The 19,931-nt window shown below is 45.2% G+C and overlaps 1 protein-coding gene across 1 annotated transcript in view; it reads left to right on the forward strand.

The window, feature by feature from the left end:
- Positions 1-19,931, forward strand: part of LOC144781776 (uncharacterized) — a 660,484-nt gene that overhangs the window by 164,281 nt on the left and 476,272 nt on the right. Inside the window, exon 6 of the mRNA XM_078660772.1 lies at positions 1,302-1,485. Coding sequence (XP_078516898.1) covers positions 1,302-1,485 — 184 coding nt within the window. The remainder of the gene's footprint in view (positions 1-1,301; positions 1,486-19,931) is intronic.

Genomic DNA, 19,931 nt, shown 5'->3' on the forward strand with positions numbered 1-19,931 from the left:
AAAGAGAAGTGGAGAGAATCGGCATGCATCCAAGCCAGATTCGTTGTCTTCATAGGCCTACTTGACTCCCACAGTATGAGGATGGGGGCAAGACAGAAGATCTTAGTGTGGGTGGTGATGCAAAGCAGGTGTTTGATCTCTGCCAGCACGCTTCAGATCGCTTTCGCCCTCTGGAGTAGGTTCAGCATGTATGTTTTTTGGCTTCTCTAACAGGATATTTTAGGATGGCGTCACCGGGTGAGGCAGAGCTCAAAGTCAAATTGCCATCTTGCCTTGTGTCAAGCAGTGTCCTGATTAAAAAGATAGTCTTGCATTAATGCACTATCCAATTGTCCTTCCTTTCACTTTAAAAGAAGTGGTCTTTTGCATTGAACTCATTGAACATGCATTGCTTGCATGAGCAACAAAAAAAGTCATGAAGCAGAAAAATCTCCCTCAGTGTCTTATTTAAGGCACACTGTAAAAATATATCTGCACCCCCTTTACACAATGCGCAATAAGTAGCAAAACAGTGCATTTTACAGAATGTAAAGAAGGTATGTGTACTTTGTATGTCATCATAAATTTGAATGTATTAGTAAACAATAAGCAAATAAAGTAAGGGTAAAAAAAATCTTTCTCTCCCGCTGTCAAGCCAAGATCTCCAAAGTGTTGTTTTTGAAGTCCCAGTAGTGATCCGAGATAGGCCGGTGGCCACCCAACCATATAGTCCTCCTTTGTTTTGTTTTTTTGGGGAGAGAAATTTCTTTGTGGTTGGGTTTGTAAATTGTGGTGTTTAATACGTCAACGTTTCGATCTCCTGTAGTCTAACAAGTACATAAGACCATCCTCTGGACAAGGTGCTGAATTTTGTACAGGTGTCTAGACCCTTGTTATACGGTGAAGCAATGAGTGTTACTGCAGTCGAAATGCCAATGAGGAAATCAAGGTAAGTAGAATAATCTGAATAATCCAGTCAGTAAATGAAGACAATAAGTATGAAGTCCTTCCTGTAGTCAAGTCACATGGAGAATAGAGCCCCATCTCATATCTCAGTGACTGTTCAGTGGTGTAGAGGTCTGCAGAATCATTATGCAAGTACATTCTCTTTAAATACATTTATAATTACACGTAGCAGAAAGCTTTCTTGGATTACATGATAGAATAGATGTGTTCTGGAGGGTAAAAATTTCCAGATTACAGTAGTCCAATGTGAAAAACTTGTTGTTTTGATGCTCTTTGTGCTTCAAATATGTTGCTATTAAAATCTCTGTAATGTGTGCTCCTGAAAACTACAGCTTTCACTACTCTTTGTATGGTAGGTTTAAGGAGCATGTGACCAGTAACTCTCCAGTGGATATCCTATCCAAAGAAGAGTATATGTGGCTGAAGTCAAAGCTTGCGCCCGAGGCAACATCTGCTTCAACAAACACGGGGTCTGGAGACCAGGTTCAAGGGCACGAAGGAAGTGAGGAAGCTGCCCAAGTAGCAGAACCTGATAAACAGGTACACCTGTGCTCTCTCTTGCTAATATGTTACAGAGCAGAAAGATTGAGCGATCTGGATGGTAAATGTTGCCAATCAGTCAATCAGGATTTGTAGAGTGCGGCTGCATCACCTGTGAGGGTCTCAAGGCACTGTGACCATATTCACCTTTCCATTAAAAAAAGGAACGCAATTTCCTTCTTGTAAGGACGAAAAGATGTTAATTTGTAATTTGTTTATTCTCATTTACTTAACTCAGGTTAGCGTGCATTGTATTTATAACCGTTGTTATTGTCTTTTTAAGGCATAGAGGCATAAAAACTTTACAAATGTAAGCAACCAAACAATGCGACATCCACAAGTTCTCCAGTGCATAGAATACCACTAATGTATAGTAGGCAAATGTAACATATCAGTATCAAAGGGTTAGCTTGGATTGTTAATATTTCTGCCCTACTCTATCTGCATTCTTAGTCTTTTCTCCGACCAGCCCCGAATGTCAGGTAGTTCTTTGCATCTGTCCTCCTTTCAATGAATATTTGTCTTGGTATTCCACTTGAACTATAACAAGTTTATGGGTAGTGTATTGGTAAATGTTTTATTTCCATTCTCTTCTCAAATATTTCATTTATTTTACGAAGACATATTTATGTTATGAAAACACATCCCACAGAGTGACAGTATTCTAAATATACTTAAATCAAATACATCTCCAGCATTGAATAGTTTATGCATGCTTGAGTTAATTACCAGTTGTCAGGCTGGATTTCAGCGATAATAAATTTAAAGGTTGAAAGTAAACATTTCGTTTTACATTACACTTCGTATTTTCAAGCCACCTCATTGTGAAATGTAAATACTAGCCAGCAGTGATATTGTACTGCACGTCAAGCAAAGGGGTAATCTTTTATAGGTTTCCACTGACGAAGCTTTCAAGAGTCAGCTGAGACTCTGGATTATTTTACTTTCAGCTTCCCCAGATTTCCTTCTTCTGTGGAAACTGAGCCTAAGGAGGTCTGTGTTTTCACTTACTTAAAACAGAATTATGTCCTGATAGAGACTTCTTTCTGCAGATTCCTCACCTTTTTAGGTCCAGCCTAGGCAGCACATGTTCTGTCTCTCCGAGACCTGCTGTAATCAGTCTGCCCATTGCCTTTTGATTGGTCCCTTCTTTGTTGGCCAATAAAGCTTCTTTGCTACTGGGTAATCCATTGGCTTTGTCCCACCCTTTTTTTCCTCTTCATCCTTGGAGCACTGGCCAATGCCCACTAACCCTACTTTGTATCTGTTTATTTTCTGCATTATTTTCTTTTTGGATTGCGGGTCTTGTTTGTGAAAGCATGTCTTTATTGTTGCTTCCTTCCACTCGTCTCCGCAAACCACTCCCAGGCCATCTGTGTCCTTTCTGTCCCTGTGTGCATGTGGTGTTTGTGATTGCACTTGCACAAAGACACTGCGTGGCGGCTGATTCCACCACGAAGGGTCGCAGAGCAAGGAGTATGGTAACTATTGTAGATGTAATTCTCTAAGTGATTATTTTCACCTCCCGAACACATCTGAACATTTCAATGTGTCTGCCTTGTACAAACTCAGTGACTCACCCTTTTCATTCTTCTTACTGGAGGATATACGATGGCACTTTCTTTGTAAAAACTTGGGATCCATAGCCTCACTTACGATGACGGCCACAATTCCACTATCAGCAGTCTAGACTACTTCTCTTGCCTGAGTTTGGGCTGGCTAATGCATTGTGTGGAATAGACTTGGAACTTCTGAATTACTTCGCCAGCATTGTTAAGTGCGTCGTGCGCATGTGTGGGCCTTCTTTTCCAGTGGTGAACATGGCAGACATAGATAGTGAATTTATTTTGCCCAATTTTCAATCTGTTATCAGCCCCTTAAACCTTCTATAACTCTAATGATATATCTTATTTGGGCTCAGCACATTTCCACGGTCAATGGGGGATCATTATTGCTGTGCAGCGAGTTGCAGGAGGCTACTTGTTTTTTATTAGTGTACAGTGACCACCATAGGCAAGTGTCCGATTGGGTCTCAAGTAAATGAAAACGCAGAGCCCCATGTCCTTACAAACTGCTAAATTACCCTGTTGCTTATTCCAAATACATGACTGAAAAACGTTTTTGGGGAAATTATCTAACACAAGGACAACCGGCCTGTTATTTTCATTCCGCTTATGCTGAGCCGCTTGCGCTGGGTACACATAGCTGGAATGAAGAGCTGTAAATATGATTGCGCTACCACAGAATGTACCAGGGTGGACTGCATGACATCACTGCATTCCTCCAAACCTTCACAGCAGTGTAAATGGCCTGTTATGCTGCATTTATTTCTCCACATATCCTGGTCGGCTTTTCAGTCCTGGTTTTCTCATCTTGCCAAGTTTTGGATTTTCGTCTCTCCGTTTATTTTATATCCCCCAAGTACATAGTACCAGCTAGCACAGTTTTGAGCCATGGGAAAAAAATTACTAATTGGTTCTCACCCATATCACAAGTAATAGAAAAGGAAGTCGTACACGTGCCTTAAAGTAGAAGAAATGCTAGCTGAGGCATACTAAGCACTAGTAAAACACATTTTCAGTGGTTTGAGTCTCGACTCCACTTCCCATTCCATGGTCCAAGCCAGTTTTGGTCCCTCGACACCAATGACCACTCCATTGACACCGGAAAGCGAGGCCCCGATTGTCCTATCTGGTGTTGCCTCAGCACTGGTTTCACCTCGATCAAAGCCGCACATGGCTGCTGTTGAGGCTCCATGTCTGCCACTTGACCTACCTCCACAATACACACTCTGAAGTTCCCTGTTCGGCCTGGATTAGGACAATGATGTGAGTGATTAGATTGGCCAACCTTATCACGAAGAGAGTTGGTATGACAACCTGCAGAAGGCTAGGGACCTTGATACCTTCCCGGAGTCCGAAATCCTCTTTCAACCAGGTTCTACCACTGAGGAGAGTGCTTCTATTGGCATGTTTATACCTCCGGTCAACCGCCAAGTTGCACACCGCCACCGCCCTGCGCATTCCAGCATTTTTGTCTCCTCACCTGAAAGCCTGGTGGTGCAGGCGTCTGTAAGCAAAACTAACCACCACACATTGCCTATTATTCCACCCACTAGGGAATCCAAAGGGGTAGACAAGTTTGGGAAGATAGTTTTCACATCCACCCACTTGATGCTTAGGTCATCATCATCATCATCTTTATTCGATCATATTAAAAATAACCATAAAAGCACATATAAATACATCAAAAAGGAGATATTATTACAAAATATTATCCTTTTAAATTACAAATATTTCTTCACAATCCTGGAATAAGATGAAAATGCATAAAAATATAAAAGATAAAGACATTTCATATCGCGGATCTCGTTACATTATGATTATTGATCAAACTCAGTGGGCTACATGCCATCCCCTTCCTTTTCCTCATGCAGGCCCATAAGAATGTTGCTACAGAGTAGCAAACCAAAGGGTCGGGCAATGTTTTTAGAAAGAATAGTGCTACCCGACACTGCTTAAAGCCCATCTTCTTCAAAATTGGTTTCAAATGGGCTTTCCTTTCGCTCTCATAGAGCCACAGAATAAAACCAGGTGCAGTTCAGTTTGGGGTGATAGATTATCACACGGGCACATGCTTCGATTGGAGTGGTTATAAGTTTTTTCAGGATAACCAAGCATTAGAGGAATCCAATTAGTGCGGAATCTTAACAATATAAATCTTATGTTGTGCACGGTTTATGTTGGCTAGGTAGGAGAAAACTCCCTCCATTAGTGGTGGGTTAAGGTAGTAAACCTGTGCTGCGTGTTTCTCTTTATAATGTTCCCTAAGCTTGTGTTCAGCCATCAACATAAACATGGCAATAACTTTCTGCTTGGACACATTCTTACAAACCAGAGGATCTTTAAAGAGTTTGTGGAGACCTATCTCTTATAAAACTGTCTCCACATAACTTAGATCTTTTCCAATTATCCATCTCTAGGCAGCTCTTAATTACCATTTGGGTCAGAGGTACTGTCTCTCTCCTCCAAATAGAATGCCATAGGTGGAGTGGGGCTAGTTGTATATGATCTGATATGTAAGGCAGGGCCAATTCCGTGTGTAAGATCCCATTCGTGAAGGACAAAGGGAGGCCCACTACAGATTTAAAAAATGTATTTCCGATAATTTGTAATGGTGTAGATGCGGCCGTGCCCCAGACCCCGGCTCCATAGGTCACGGCTGCTTTTACTCTAGCCTGGTATATGTTTTTTATTGGCAATAGGGGTTTGGCGCCAAATTTCTTTGCAAAAGATTTTTATGGCAGTGATACCCCTCTCCATCACCAGCCTCTTTCCTTCCATCAGTTTTGCCCATGACAGATCTTTGTCAAAAAGAATACCTAAATAGGGGAAAGAGTCTACGACCTAACTTTTCCAGCGTCCGCGCTAAAATGTGGGACTTTGACTCTTTTAGTACCCCCAGCTATAATTATAAAAGACTTCGATTGATTTACTTTTAGCCGTAATGAGTCCATAAAAGAGACATACGCTGTTATAAACCTTTCTAGCCCGATCCCCATTCTTGCAATTAAAACCGTGTCATCTGCGTAGGACAGTATCGGTAGCATTTGGTTTTCGTAGAGAGGAACGTCCCTAGTAGCCACTGTAAGAGCCTTCTCCCCAACATTTGTATATAGGGAGAAGAGAAATGGGGCTAATATACAGCCCTGTCTTACTCCTTTGGAAATTCAAAAAAGACGTGTGCAATCTCCCGATTTAGTGTAACGCACTGGAGCCGTTGCATTTACGTACGATTGCCTAATAAAATTTAAAATAGCGGGTTCAATGCCCATCATCTCCATTATGTCCCATAATTTATCATGGACCACACAGTCGAACACCGCACTCAGGTCCATGAACGCCATGTATAATTTGCCGTCTTTCATGCTGGTGTATTTGTTAATGGTCAATGCTAAATTCAAGCATTGGTCCACAGTCCCCCTCCCCTGCTGGAAGCCATACTGCGCCTGAATATTATTTCCTGTGGCCCAGCTCTCTAATGTAGAGAGGAGGAGGCGGCCCATGAGCTTTGATGTTGTATCCTGCTGGGATATTGGTCTGTAATTTTCAGGGACGGCCCTATCCCCATTTTTATAAATGGGTACAATAACCCCCGAAGACCACGTAGGGGGCGGGCCTATCAAGGCTATGCTATTTAGGAAATTGGTTAAGAGTGGGATCCACAAGTCGGGGTTAGTTTGGAAAAAATCGATTGGAACCCCGTCCGGTCCTGGGGCCTTTCCTGAACTAGTTCAGCGCCACCTTTACTTCATTGAGTGTGAATGATATTGGTACATGAGGCGTTTCCTGGGTAGTCACATGATGGTTATTAGTATCAGGATTTGAAGAAAAGATGTTCTCATAATGAGTGACCCAAGAATCTTCATCTAAGTTTACATCCGTTGTAGGGTCAGTAGGGGTTTTAAAGTATGGTGCATTCACTATTTTCCAAAATTCACAGCTATTTCCAGAACAGGCTGCCTTTTCCAAATCAGCCCATAGATCATCCCCGATTTCTTTTTCTCTTGTTTTCCTTGCCAATTTATATGAAGCCAGGAGCATTCTTATTTGATCATGATTCCTAGGCTTAACTTTTAAGGCAGACAGCAGCGCCTTTCTAGCTTTTGTGCATGGGGAATTGAACCAGCCCCTACCTTTCCCACTATTTGAGGTTTTTGTTTTAGTTAAGGCCAATTTTATTTTTATTAGGATATTACAAAAGGCTGGGACCACTACCCCTGCCTCTTCTTCCGGGTCTAGACATAATTGGAAGTCATCTTGTATGTTTGATATAAGTTCAGGGACGAGCTTTGTTACATCAATGTGGGCCCATTTAAGCTGTATCCCATTTTTCCTTGACACAATTGGCGTTTCAGCATTTCTAAGAGGTTGTCCCTCAGATGTCAATACCTTCAGCTCCATCAAAACCATAGCATGGTCACTATGTCGTGAAGGAGTTATATGTCCTTACGGCCCTCTCAGCTAAAGAAGGAGTCATGAGTATGTAATCTATCATGGACTCCACCCCAATCCGTAAAAAGGAACTCTGGAGACTATCTGTTTTAGGATCTGGATCAAAGATTATTTCTAGGTTTAATGAGCCCATTAACTTATTTAAACCATTACCGTATTCGCTGTGTATGAAGTGATATATAGGGTTCCCCCTCATTTCCTCTACCCCGCATACTGGCGAATTTTTGTAATTACAAGGGTGAATATGGAAGTCACCTAGCCATATGATGTCAACATTAGAGGTCCTATTATTACTCATGATCTCTAAAATAGCTTTGTCGACTTCCCCCACAATCGTATGCATCTTTGGGCCAAATCTGTTATTATAAAAATGTATCAGAACCCATACCCCTTCCTGGTGTATCTCCAATATCAAAATATGAAAATTTCGATTGGGATATGATTTCATCTTTGCCTTTATTGGTACGTCGTTCCTTATTAGAGTCAGGATTCCCCAGTTTGCCCTACCTGGGGTGGATGGGATTGCCTGGGTCTGGAAGGATAGATAGCCATTTATGAATACAGGTTCCATGGCCCATGTTTACTGGAAACATGCTATTTCCTGATCCTGCCATGTCTTTAACCATTTGGTATCACTCAACTTATGTGCGATACCAGCCACATTCCATGAGGCTATGTTCAAGACATTTCTTTTTCTCTCCTTTTTTGTGGGGGATTATTAACCTGACTGGGTAAGTATTTAATTTCATTACATGGCTGTGGGCTTGTGAGTGCTGGGTATAGTCAGTCACAAGCATCGAGGTCAGACAAGGGAGCATATCTGTTCTTAAACCTCCAGTCCATGGTCTCACTATTTCCCCCGGGGGTGCCCCCCCATTGTCCAGTGGTAGAGCGGTGATACACGAGTTATTTTTGTCCAGTTCCTTCAGGAGAAACCCCACAACAGATACACCTTTTAAATTTTAAAACCACGCAATCTCCCAATAATACTTTCCTAGCTGCACCCACCCAATGTACTCTTCTCGCCATAATCATCTGGCATGCAATATTCTTTCATGTGCCCCCTCCCCCCCCACCTCCAAATTTTGAGCCAGTGTAGCGCTTTGGACATTAGTTGGGATGTTGATTCTATCTGCCCCTTACACAGTGGTGGCACATTCCCCAAAATTAACACCAAAGGCGCAGCTGCTTGAGATAGGTGAAGAGTCTGTGTTTATCACTTGACTGGCTGCTCGGGCCCAATCTTATTTCTTTATGACTGCCCAGACCTGTCCGTATGCTATTTTGCCCCCCTAGGTACTGCGTTCGAATTCGCCACTTCCTAAGTTCTGTTTTCACCTGGATTGTTCGTTTTATTGGGTAAGAAAAACCCTGTGTTGCTGCACACCTTGTGGGTATGTGTACCTTGTGGTTTATTTGGTGTTAATCTTTCCTGATTATCTCTTATCTGTTGATCCCTATTTATCATTACGGGATTATGGTTTAGTGGTGTTATGCTAGGATCAGTTCTAGCCCTCTCCTGAAATGTTAGGGGCTGTCTGTCCATCTTTTGTTCAAACTTTGTTATTGCTGCCTCTAATGCGCATCGGTTATCTGTGGCTTGACGTTCAAATACAGTCAGTTTTTCCTCCATCTGAGTTAATTTTAGTAAGTTAGGGTTTACCATAGAACAAACAAGTGTTTCAAGTCTCTGCCACATTTCTTCAGGCAAAGGGGCCAAGTCCGCTATTTCTGTACCCATTTTATCTTGCTGAGTCATATCCGGAGTTACCTCCCCATCCTGTCTTTGTCCTCGGGGCTTTTGATGGATCCGGTCTCTGCGGCCCCCCGCCCCTCTTTCTCTTTTGCACGACATCCGTATTAGATTTCACAGGTTTTTTCGTGGCTGCCACCCTTGAGAAAACTCTTTGTTGGGTGCCACCCACTGCCACATCGTGGGGTATGAATCCCGTGCTTACAGTATCTTCTTTACCCCTATCTAGTGCCAGGGTTTCGCATAGGATGATGTTGGGCTCTGACCCTCCCAGTCATAGTCTTTTATGGTTTAGGGTTTCCAGCGATAATCGGCGTTCTGTTTGTGCCAGATTCGATGTTGCCCAAGTCAGGAAAGAGTCTAGAGTCCCTACTATGCATGTATCCCCTTGTTTACTCATCCCTGATTGCTGCTCAACTCTGAAGTATAATCCCAGTGTGCACAGTCAGTGTGGTAAGGGCGGGCTATGACGGCTATTCATAGATAATAATATCAGGTAAACACTAGGTAAATCTCAAGTGGGCACTTTTACCTTAGCTGTTCTTCTGGAGCCTCCGGGCTCTGATGGGTGTGGACGGGCCCGCCCTTGGCCTGGGCTTCGCCTGGTCGCGGCCCTCGCGCATCCCGCGCCGTGGGTGTCACGAGTGCTTTTGAAGCGCCTGGCACCTCCCTCCTGGGAGAGCACAGGATTCTGGATGCTGAAGTCCCCTGCAGCAATGGCAAGGCAAAGGTCAGTTATCACAAGCTGCCTGCTGGGGTGCTAGTATCACGCACTTTGGGAGTCAGTGGCTCAAGTCCTCCCAGGCAGTGCTTAATTTGAGCCTGTGGTTTCCAGTGCTCGGGACTGACCCTCATTTGTCAACCCATGGCGCTTGTGACAGTCTGCCACAAGGTGGCGCTGTCTGGCTAATTTAGAGATGACTATTACCTGCCATCTAAGCCATTCTTATAACTTTGTGGGCCTGAAATAGTCCGAATTGTCACACTTGTAGGAGTGTGATGGTTAGTAGGTGTGTTCTTACTATAATTGGCAGCATAACAGGGGCAATGTGTGGTACAAGCTGCAGTGGCCTTCTGACGCGAACAATGGGGCTACTTTTTTTCTTTTACAAATTAAGCGCTGCTCCCAGGTGTCCAGTACTATCTCCGAATAGTCCTTGCCCAGGCCTTACAGGACAGCGTGACGCAGTCTAGTTCATAATTCGTCATTGCATAAACACCACCAATCCCATCGGGTGGGCTATTGGTTCCAGTGTCACCATTTGCTGCCACGCTTGGCTGCGGTCTTCCAATTTCTTTTTTTTTTATGATGTCCACTCATATTTTATGAACATGCTGTACAATGGGACTCATCTGTTTGCGGATAAGGCATTCTCGGCTCTGGAGCGGTTCAAAGGGAACAGGGCCACAGCATGCACCTTGGGCTTTATCTGTCTTACTGTATCAATCACATCCTTTTGCAGCTTTAGCAGAGGTACCCCATACTGCCAGCCAAGCCCCTTAGGACACCTAGAAGTTGGCAGTCCACTGCCCCCGTTGTCAAGGTCAACGGGCCACCCAGTCCACTGCCCCTCTGCATTCTGATCTGCAAAACCCCTTTGACATTCTCTTGGTTATGCACAGTCTCCCAGTGGGAGATAGGATCCAGATGATTTTTGCCAGGTTGTTGGCCGTAGCATCAGACAGATGGGCCCTGCAAATTATTTGAAAGGTCTATGCCCTACATTTTTCCAGTGCTGCACATTCTACTGCCCCCCCCAGACCTTGGGACCAAAGGGGCTTTTCAGAGGGTGCCCACGCCAGACGTAGGGTATGTTTTTAATTCCTGCTACTTTCTGCTGCCCAAGAAGGACGGAGGCCTTGGTCTGATTCAGACATGCACCCTCTTAACATCTTCCTCTTGAAGGAAAATTTCAAGATGCCCACACTGGCCCAGGTCTTGCATGACCTCGAACATGGAGACTGAATGGTGGTGTTAGAACTGCAGGACACTTTTTTCCATATACCCATCCTACTGGCCCATAAGTGCTCCCCTTTGTTCTCACCAGTGCCCCTGGTGTTCTCAAAAGTGATAGCAGTATAGCAGCATATCTTCAAAGGTCACAGGTCCCAATCTTCCCCTACCTCGACCACTGGCTGTTGAAGGTGGGCTCTCACCAAGCAGTCGTCAACCACCTCTAAACTATTCTGAACCTCCTGCCATCTTTGGGTTTCACTACCAATGCGCCAAAGTCACCCCTGACTCCTTCTCAGGTGCTCCATTTCATCTGAGCCATTGTGGACACGGTTTAGTTAAGTGTCTTTCCCCCGGTAAAGAGAGTCTAGGAAATTCAGGCTGTGATCCCTATCTTTTGACCTCTGTCCCGAATTTCAGTGGGGACGACTCTGAGACTGCTGGAACTGATGTCCTCCTGCATCCTTCTGGCCGAACATGCCACATGCAGTGGAATCTAAAGTGGGCCCAACATCAAAGGGACCTCTCTGCCCAATTTAGATTTTGGAGGAGACCCCAAAAGATCTGCAGTGTTTACTGACCACAGGTCAGCAGCAGACCCTTCTCCCATCCTCACCCAGAGGTGATAGGGTTGACCGAATAATCGCTTCTGGTTTGGAGTGACCATATGGGAGAGGTGGAGATCAGAGTTCTGGCATGAGACCAAGAGTCCCAGGCATACTGTTGCAGATAAGAGCACCAAAATGCAGGAACAAGTTGAGCTTTAGTTCAATTAATACATTTGTCAGCCTCCGCACCATATGCAGCCGCCTGTTGGCTGCAGTCTTATTTGCTGCCAAACATACCATTAGCCTTGATTCTGGTGCAGAAACTACAGATGTCACCCTTCGTGACTAAAACAGTTTCACAATTTTCTCTGGTGATGATCTATATAACTAATCAGCATAATCTGACATACATAACATTGAACGGACATGTATAAATTTCAGAGACTGTCTGAAACTTGCATCAAAACCACACTTCACAAATCTAAAACAAGACGAGCATTAAGGTCTCCTTGCACTGCAAGAGTAGATTTGAAAAATGAAATTCCACAAGTGTCTTAAAACTTAAGGCTACGCTGTTTTGCTCCACATTTTGTCAGATGTATAAGAAAACAGAAGGATCCTGCATTATCCTAGATCTCTGGCATTTGAACTGCTTTTTGAGGAAGGAAAGGTTTTAAAGGGCCATGCGTGGACAGGTTTCTATCCCTGGACCAGAAGAGGACTCTCACTTCCGGAGATCTGATCTGCTTACACTTCCATGCTCCATTCCATGCAAAGCATTGCCTATATCTTACCAGTTTGCAACAGAGTAGACAGTGATTTCTGGCCCTTGGCCTCAGATCAGCAACTTATACTTTCATAAAATGCATCACAACTGTGGGTGCTCCTCAGTCATCTTGGAGTCCAAATTTAGGCATACTTAAATGACTGATATCTATTACCTAGCCTCAAAGCAGAAGACAATGTTAGTTCTGCACCATTCAGTTGTGTACAAGTTGGCCCATGTCCTCAATGTCAACAAATTGGCTATTGCTTTTTCCCCCAAAAACTTTCTGGTCTGTTGTGTAAATATTTGCACCCCCCAATATCAGCACAATGCACCAGATTGTAAACATGGAAAGATAGAGGCAACAAGCTTGCATGACTTATAAGCCCAATACAATTTCAGATGCTTTGCACAGATGAAGAAATAGAAGTCTGTGCAAGGATGCATGTTGTCCTGAATTCCTCTGATCCGTAATGCCATTTATGAACGTGTCATGAAGGAAGAACTTTGTGCTTAAGTACATCAGGCTCGGCATGCTAATCAAAGTATTTTGTATTTTTCTACAATAACAAACAATGCAGACCAGTGTGCATCCACAGCACAAACAGCTGCCATTTGTAACAACAACATGTTTCATTACCCCTCATGTCATCATTGGCAGTTTACAGGTAATATTGCGTTCCCACCTCACTCCTTCCACCTGTCCCGCCCCCCCCCCCCCCCCGAGTCCTATCCTGCCAAATGTGTGTTAATTTGCATTCCTATATGTGTTGTACTTGCTCTTGCGAGAACCACAACTAGGTTCTCACAGCACACACAACACTACTCCCCCGCACTGTTTGAGGTGCCACCCATAAAGTTAGAGTGAGGGCCATCTACAGAGCGTTAGTTTCTCCCTCGATCGAGAACTCCTGCATCACACCAGCCCATGTCCCAAGTTTATCTCTTATCTTTTCATCTTTACTGACATTACGAATACGTATTTCCTCTGCAAGACCTTATTCCATGGTAACATTCAACCACAGCCCGGCATTGGGGGGGAAGGGGGCGGCTTTCTCAGCATGCCGATAGAAATGAGTCGCTTTGCAAACAGGAGGGCCAGAAGGAGGAATTTGTATTCCATTTTTATCTGTTATGGGCAAGTGATTATTCGCAACAGGCACACCTGTGGTGAGAGAGGCACCGTAATACTCAGTGTGAAGGTCAGGCGCTCAGTGACATCTATCCTGTATTCCGAGACTCTTAGGCAGGCCTAAGCTATATGTATGAAGTAGACTGCATCTCTACCACACTTAGGACACTCAGCAGATTGAGTTAAATAGATTTTACATAATCGGCTTCGAGTAGGTTTGGTGTAAGAAGTTTAAGTGGATTAATTTGAAACATGCGTTCCTGAGACTGTTATAACCAGCTCGCAGGCCATCGCCCATTCTTTGTCTTTCAACTGCCCATCTGTGTCATTTTGCCATGCCTGCCTGGCTTTTAATGTGGGTCCTCCTCTATCGATATTTAAGGCTTTATAGATTAGAGTGATCAGGTCCCTGCCCAAGCAAAATTGAAGGATCCCTTCCTGGGTGCGGGACAATGCAGGTGCATTAGGGAAACCTATCCAAATCTTCCTGTCTGTGCCAGATATTTTGGCATACTGGTGAAATTATCCTGGGACAACCTGAATCAACTCCTGAGCCTCCCAGAACATTATAAAGGACTCCCCAGGGCATACTCCCCCCAGTAGCAAGCAGCCTCTGTCTGTCAGCGCTGCTGGGACATATACTTTTTCAAACATCTATGTCAACTATTAGCTAGCCTCCACTTTTGGAGAGCACTTCTTTACATCCAATGCTAAGTATATGTATCTTCGGCCAACACATGCTACGAATGGAATATGTTACTTACTCTGTAAGCATCTATTTTGTAGTGTGTAGTGCTGTAGATTCATATGCATCCACCCTCGTCCCCGGACACTAATAGCTGATGTACACACCTTTGTACTAAAATACTCAGCCTTATCAAAACTTTACTTGCGGGGGCGTGGCCAAGTATTATGGCGGAGCAGTCGTGAACTTTCTCAGCTCGGCACACCCCCGATCAGGTAAGGGACTTACTTGGTGCTTGGAGACGGTGTTCTTCGCCTCACAAATGTCTGTTGCCTCGTGAGAGTGATCCGGTCACCGAGCGATGCTTCCGGGGCTGGTGGGCAGAAGCGGAGGAGGCCCAGAGACAAGTCGGGTGAGCTCCCGGGCCCCGGTCGCCATTTTGTAGGTGCCTTGCTGGGAGTCCCATACCGGACCTGGAGTATTTGAGTGGATTGGAGGGCCCCCGTATGCCATCGGAGGGGGGCCCCCTGTTGATCGTTGCGGTGACGACCAACCGCTGTGCTGCTGGACGCCGGTGGATGTAGCGGCAGAGAGAGAGTCACGTGTCGGCGGGAGAGCCGTCTTTGTGGTCCCGTCTTGTGGCGGCTCCGGCGGGGTGGGGAGGCTGCGGAGGACATCTCAAGAGACGGTTGGTCACTATGGCTGTGTTCCCTCGCCCCCCCTTTATTGATCCCACACGGAGTTGCTTGATGTCGCCTGCAGCTAGTTAGAAGGGGGGCGCTCTCATATGCCTGACCCTAAGATGGCGGAAGTTCTGGCTTTGATGGAGGCGGCGGCATGGGGAGCATGGCCTTGACAGCACAATCCTGACGGCAAGGCGGTGAGACTGCGGGCATTGCCTGGGGGACCGCTCACTGTTCTTTGAAGGGCTATATGGGATCGGAGGGGGTTTCTGCTTGCAACGTAGGGGGCCCCATAACGCTGCTTGTTGGAGAGCCCCCACCTGGTGCATCCAAAGTGGCCCTGCTTTATTTGACCACAGAGCGCTCCCCTCAAGACACGGTTTACTTGCCGCTTCCTCATCTGCCAAGACTTGGGGTTCATTGAGAAGACTACAGGACGGCGGAGAGGGTCCTATGCCTCCTAAGAAGAATTCCAACAAGGTCTCCCAAAACTTTAAGGCCTCTGAGAGGACGGCTACCCTGAGAGACACAGCACACCCGCCCGACATGGCGCTCATGCACGAGGACCTGGTGGCCACCCTCCGTGATTTCAAGGTGGAGTTATGTCGCGAGTTCAAGTAGGACCTCAGATCCTCAGTAGACCAATTGAAGGCAGACCATACTGAAAAGCTTACCACTCTTCGGCAAGACGTCGACGCAGTGGGAACCCGAATTCTGGAAGTAGAGGGGCAAACACAGAATTTAGTGGCGGCTCAAGCCAAACTACAGGATAAACAACAGGCACTTCAAGTCCAGCTTCAGCAGCCTCTACTTAAGGCGGAAGACTTGGAGAACAGATCCCGGAGGGAAAACATTCGAATCAGAAACTTGGAAGAGGGGGGGGAAGGGCTGGATCTGGAGGCCTTTATATCTGCACTCTTTGCTGAGCTTCTTGCTCCTCAACAGCTTAAAACCAAAATCGACAGAATCCATCGTGTGGGATCGCTTCAGGGAGGGAGCCGCAAACGCCCTTGTAATGTTTTGTTCAAGCTCTATTCCTTCCGGGTGAAGGAGACCATCCTCTCGGCTGCCAGGAAAAAGAAAGAGGTGTCCTTCCAAGGACATAGTTGTTCTCTCTTTCAAGACCTGGCCTCTGCGACCCTGGCCCGCCGGCAGGCAATGAGACCTATTACCGCCAAACTGCAAGAGGATAAAATTCGCTACAGGTGGCCTTTCCCCTTTGGTCTCATCTTTGACCATGGCAACAAAACTCACCACATCTCTGACCTTTCGGAGGGGCTGCGGATTCTGGGACTTCCTCTTCCAGAGGGGTCTTCAGCGGAGGCAGCGCCACCAACAGGTAGCCCCAACTACTGGCACACCGTCTCGAGAAATCGCTAACGTTTTGTGGCCTCCTGGGGAGTTTTTGGCCTCACGGATGCTAGTTTTGTGACTGATGGGCTCTCCGGGGGGGGGGGGGGGGGGCTCTGCTGTCAGCTGGCCTATGAATGGTTTGTTCGTCGTGTGGAGACCCAGAGGAAACGGGTGCCTCCATTTATTGCCGGCCGACCCTGAGACTTTATTTTTGTTCCCTGCTCCCACTGAGGTGTTCTGTTCGCCTACCTGCTTGGCGTGTGGCTTTGAGGCTCTCCATGGCGCACTGGCTGACGACTGCACAGCTGTTGGGCTCGGCGGCAGGAGGGGCCACTGGGACGGTGATGGTCGCCCAAAGTGATGTACCAAGGACACTGAGGTTTTTATTTTCTTGGTTATATGCTACTGCACTGTTTTCTAGTTCTTATGGCTATCCCATCGGGGGATGGGGGCCTTGTCCGTGTTACTCTAAAGGAAAAGGGGACCCCCTCTGAAACACTTAATTTGTGGGTCAGGGAGAAGAGGGGAAAACAATAACCAGTACTAAAGAACTCTCCCTCACGACCCATTTATTTTAAGGATCCGTTTCTCGAATTCAGCCAAGGGCACTAACAAATACCATAAGCCATTTAATTCATTTACTTTCTTATTTCATTTTATTTAGTTATCTTGTATAATCATTTTGGTAAGTTTTTTGTTCTTTTTTCATTCTCTTCTTTTTTTAAAGATTTTAAAACATACAAAATGTATAAAAAAATACACAATATTACAAACAATATTTTTACAATGTAGAATCCACTTCTACTAAATTTTGTACACACCTGGGTAGAGAAATCATGCAACCAACATCATACATACACACTACATACACATACTATTTACACAACACACTCCATCTCCACGAGTTAACACGTTTCAGTTGGTTGTCTAGTAATCACAGTTGGTTCACTACGTTCCGTAGCATTTAACAATAGACTTGGTCAACGCGTTTCGGTGGGATAAACGATAGTTGGAGCCACCTTCAGGACCCGTCCGAGTATTGCATAGAAAACTCTACACCCAGGAGTATTATTTTGTTCTTCGCCTCTGTAGTCTTACAAACAGGGAATCTGTACAGAATGTTTCCATATGCTCACAATTACTTCATGACTGTGTGCTTTATAACTTTTGCAAGCTTTTCATTGTTTGATCATGGGTGGACACGGGTTGCTTTTCTTTTTAAATTTCTTAAAATGTTCATTCTATTCAAAGTGTATCTTCCTTATTACTTATATTAACTTCCTCTGTTAGCGTATCCCTGGAATCAGTCTCCTTTTTCTTTTTTTCCTTTTTATACAGTACTTCTTCCAATCTGCTCATTGGTCATTGTCTCTTTCAGCTGTATTCTTTATCTAAGTCCCATAGCACCGCACACGTCCACACTCGTGCAGATGGAGTGTGTTGTATGAATAGAATGTGTATGTAGTGTGTATGTATGATGTTGGTTGCATGATTTCTCTACCCAGGTGTGTACAAAATTTACTAGAAGTGGATTCTACATTGTAAAAATATTGTTTGTAATATTGTGTATTTTTTTATACATTTTGTATGTTTTAAAATCTTTAAAAAGAGGAAGAGAATGAAAAAAGAACGACAAAATTACCAAAATGATTTTACAAGATAACTAAATAAAATGAAATAAGAAAGTAAATGAATTACATGGCTTTTGGTATTTGTTAGTGCCCTTGGTGGAATTCGAGAAACGGATCCTTAAAATAAATGGGTCGTGAGGGAGAGTTCTTATAGTACTGGCCTTGTCCGTATTATCCATTATTCCTCCAGGTGGGTTGGATGATGTTTGGGCCGAGGTCCTTCTGGCCCACCGGCTTTGAGTTTCCGGGTTTGTGGGGGGGGCGGATCCCGGTGGTGACTGTGGGGGGTGGTCTTTTTGCACATTATTTTGTCATTTGCATGGGGCAGGTTCCATATCCTTTAATGGTGGGGGAGAAAGGTGGAGTTGGTTCTGTGTGCACAGTAAAATGGCTGGCTCGAAGGGAGGGTGGTCAATGGGGCGGTCCGGGAGGGAGAGAGGTGTTTTTCTTTCTTGATGGTTAACGTTGCCTCCTGAAATGTTAAGGGACTGAACTCACCACAGAAACACCAAAAAGTGTGGAAATACCTGAATGACCGCAAATTTGAGGTGGTAGTGCTACAAGAGACCCATCTCAAAATGGATGAGGTCACTAGGTTACGTCACTGGGGCTATCTGTTGATTTATACCTCCTCTGCCCGCACGAAACACAATGGGGTGGCATTGTTTTTCCATGCCTCAACACATTTCCAACTCGAGGCTGTTAAGTCTGATAGGGAGGGTAGGCTGCTGTTAGTTAAAGGCCGATTGAAGGGTAAGCTCTGCACCTTTGTCTCGCTATACTCACCTAACTCTGGGCAGTCTGCCTTCATTTCACGCGCTCTTGATCAAATAGGGGGATTGCCGAAGGTCTCATAGTGCTGCTGGGAGACTTTTATCTTACTTGCCAGGGGGCTCTTGATAGTTCCAGTTCCAGTAGGGTTTCCACTAGTACCTTCTCCAGCAGAATACAACAGAAATTCACTGATCTGGGGCTGCTTGATGCCTGGCGTTCCCTACATCCCACTACGAAAGACTATACACATTTCTCCCATGTACATAGGATGTACTCCAGGATTGATTATATTTTTATTAGCCAATCTCTAGGCTGCTACAGATCCTCCCGAAAGCAATTTCAGACCATAGCCTGATCTCCCTGGGCCTTTCTTGGATTGAGGACTCACGAGGTCTCCTCAATGGTATTTTCCTTTAGTTCTCACCCGAGATCCAGAGGCCAGAGAAGACTTAAGAGCGGCTATTGCTGAATTTTTCGTGCATAATAACCCACAGGACACATCCCCGCAGAACACCTGGGATGTCTTTAAGGCCGTGATTCGTGGGAAGTGCATTCAACTTAATTTGATATTAAACAAACAAAGGGCGAGGGAAAGGGTGGCTCTTGAGAAGGAACTCGAGTCTGTGGAACAAGCGCGCAAAGCCAATCCAACCCGAGTTCGTCAGAGGCAACTCACCACGCTCAGGGGTAAATTACGGTCCATCTACTCAAATCGGGCGGAATTCACTTTGCCAGAGATTCGTCGGGCATCTTTCACACAGGGCATTAAAGTGGGCACGCACTTGGCATGCCAGCTCAGGGTCCAAAGGGAAAAAGACTTTATTGGGGGGATTTTAGATCGTCCGGGCCATCTCACGCACTCGACTCCGCTAAAGCCAATCTATTTGGAGATTTCTATGGTCAGCTCTATCAGGGCACTACTCCAGACACGGCACAACAAGAACACTTCTTGGACACCCTTGCCCTCCCACAGATATCCAGGGCATCAGCTGCAACGTTAGACTCCCCTATAATGCAGGAGGTGGTCCGGGAGGCTATCTCCAGACTCAAATTACATAATGCTCCGGGGCCTGACGGCCTTACAGCCCATTTTTACAGGTGTTTCTCGCCTGAGCTAATTTCTCATCTTATGGCTTTATTTCAGGCTATCGCC

This window comes from Lissotriton helveticus, chromosome 9, assembly GCF_964261635.1.
Source record: "Lissotriton helveticus chromosome 9, aLisHel1.1, whole genome shotgun sequence".
Classification (NCBI taxonomy): domain Eukaryota; kingdom Metazoa; phylum Chordata; class Amphibia; order Caudata; family Salamandridae; genus Lissotriton; species Lissotriton helveticus.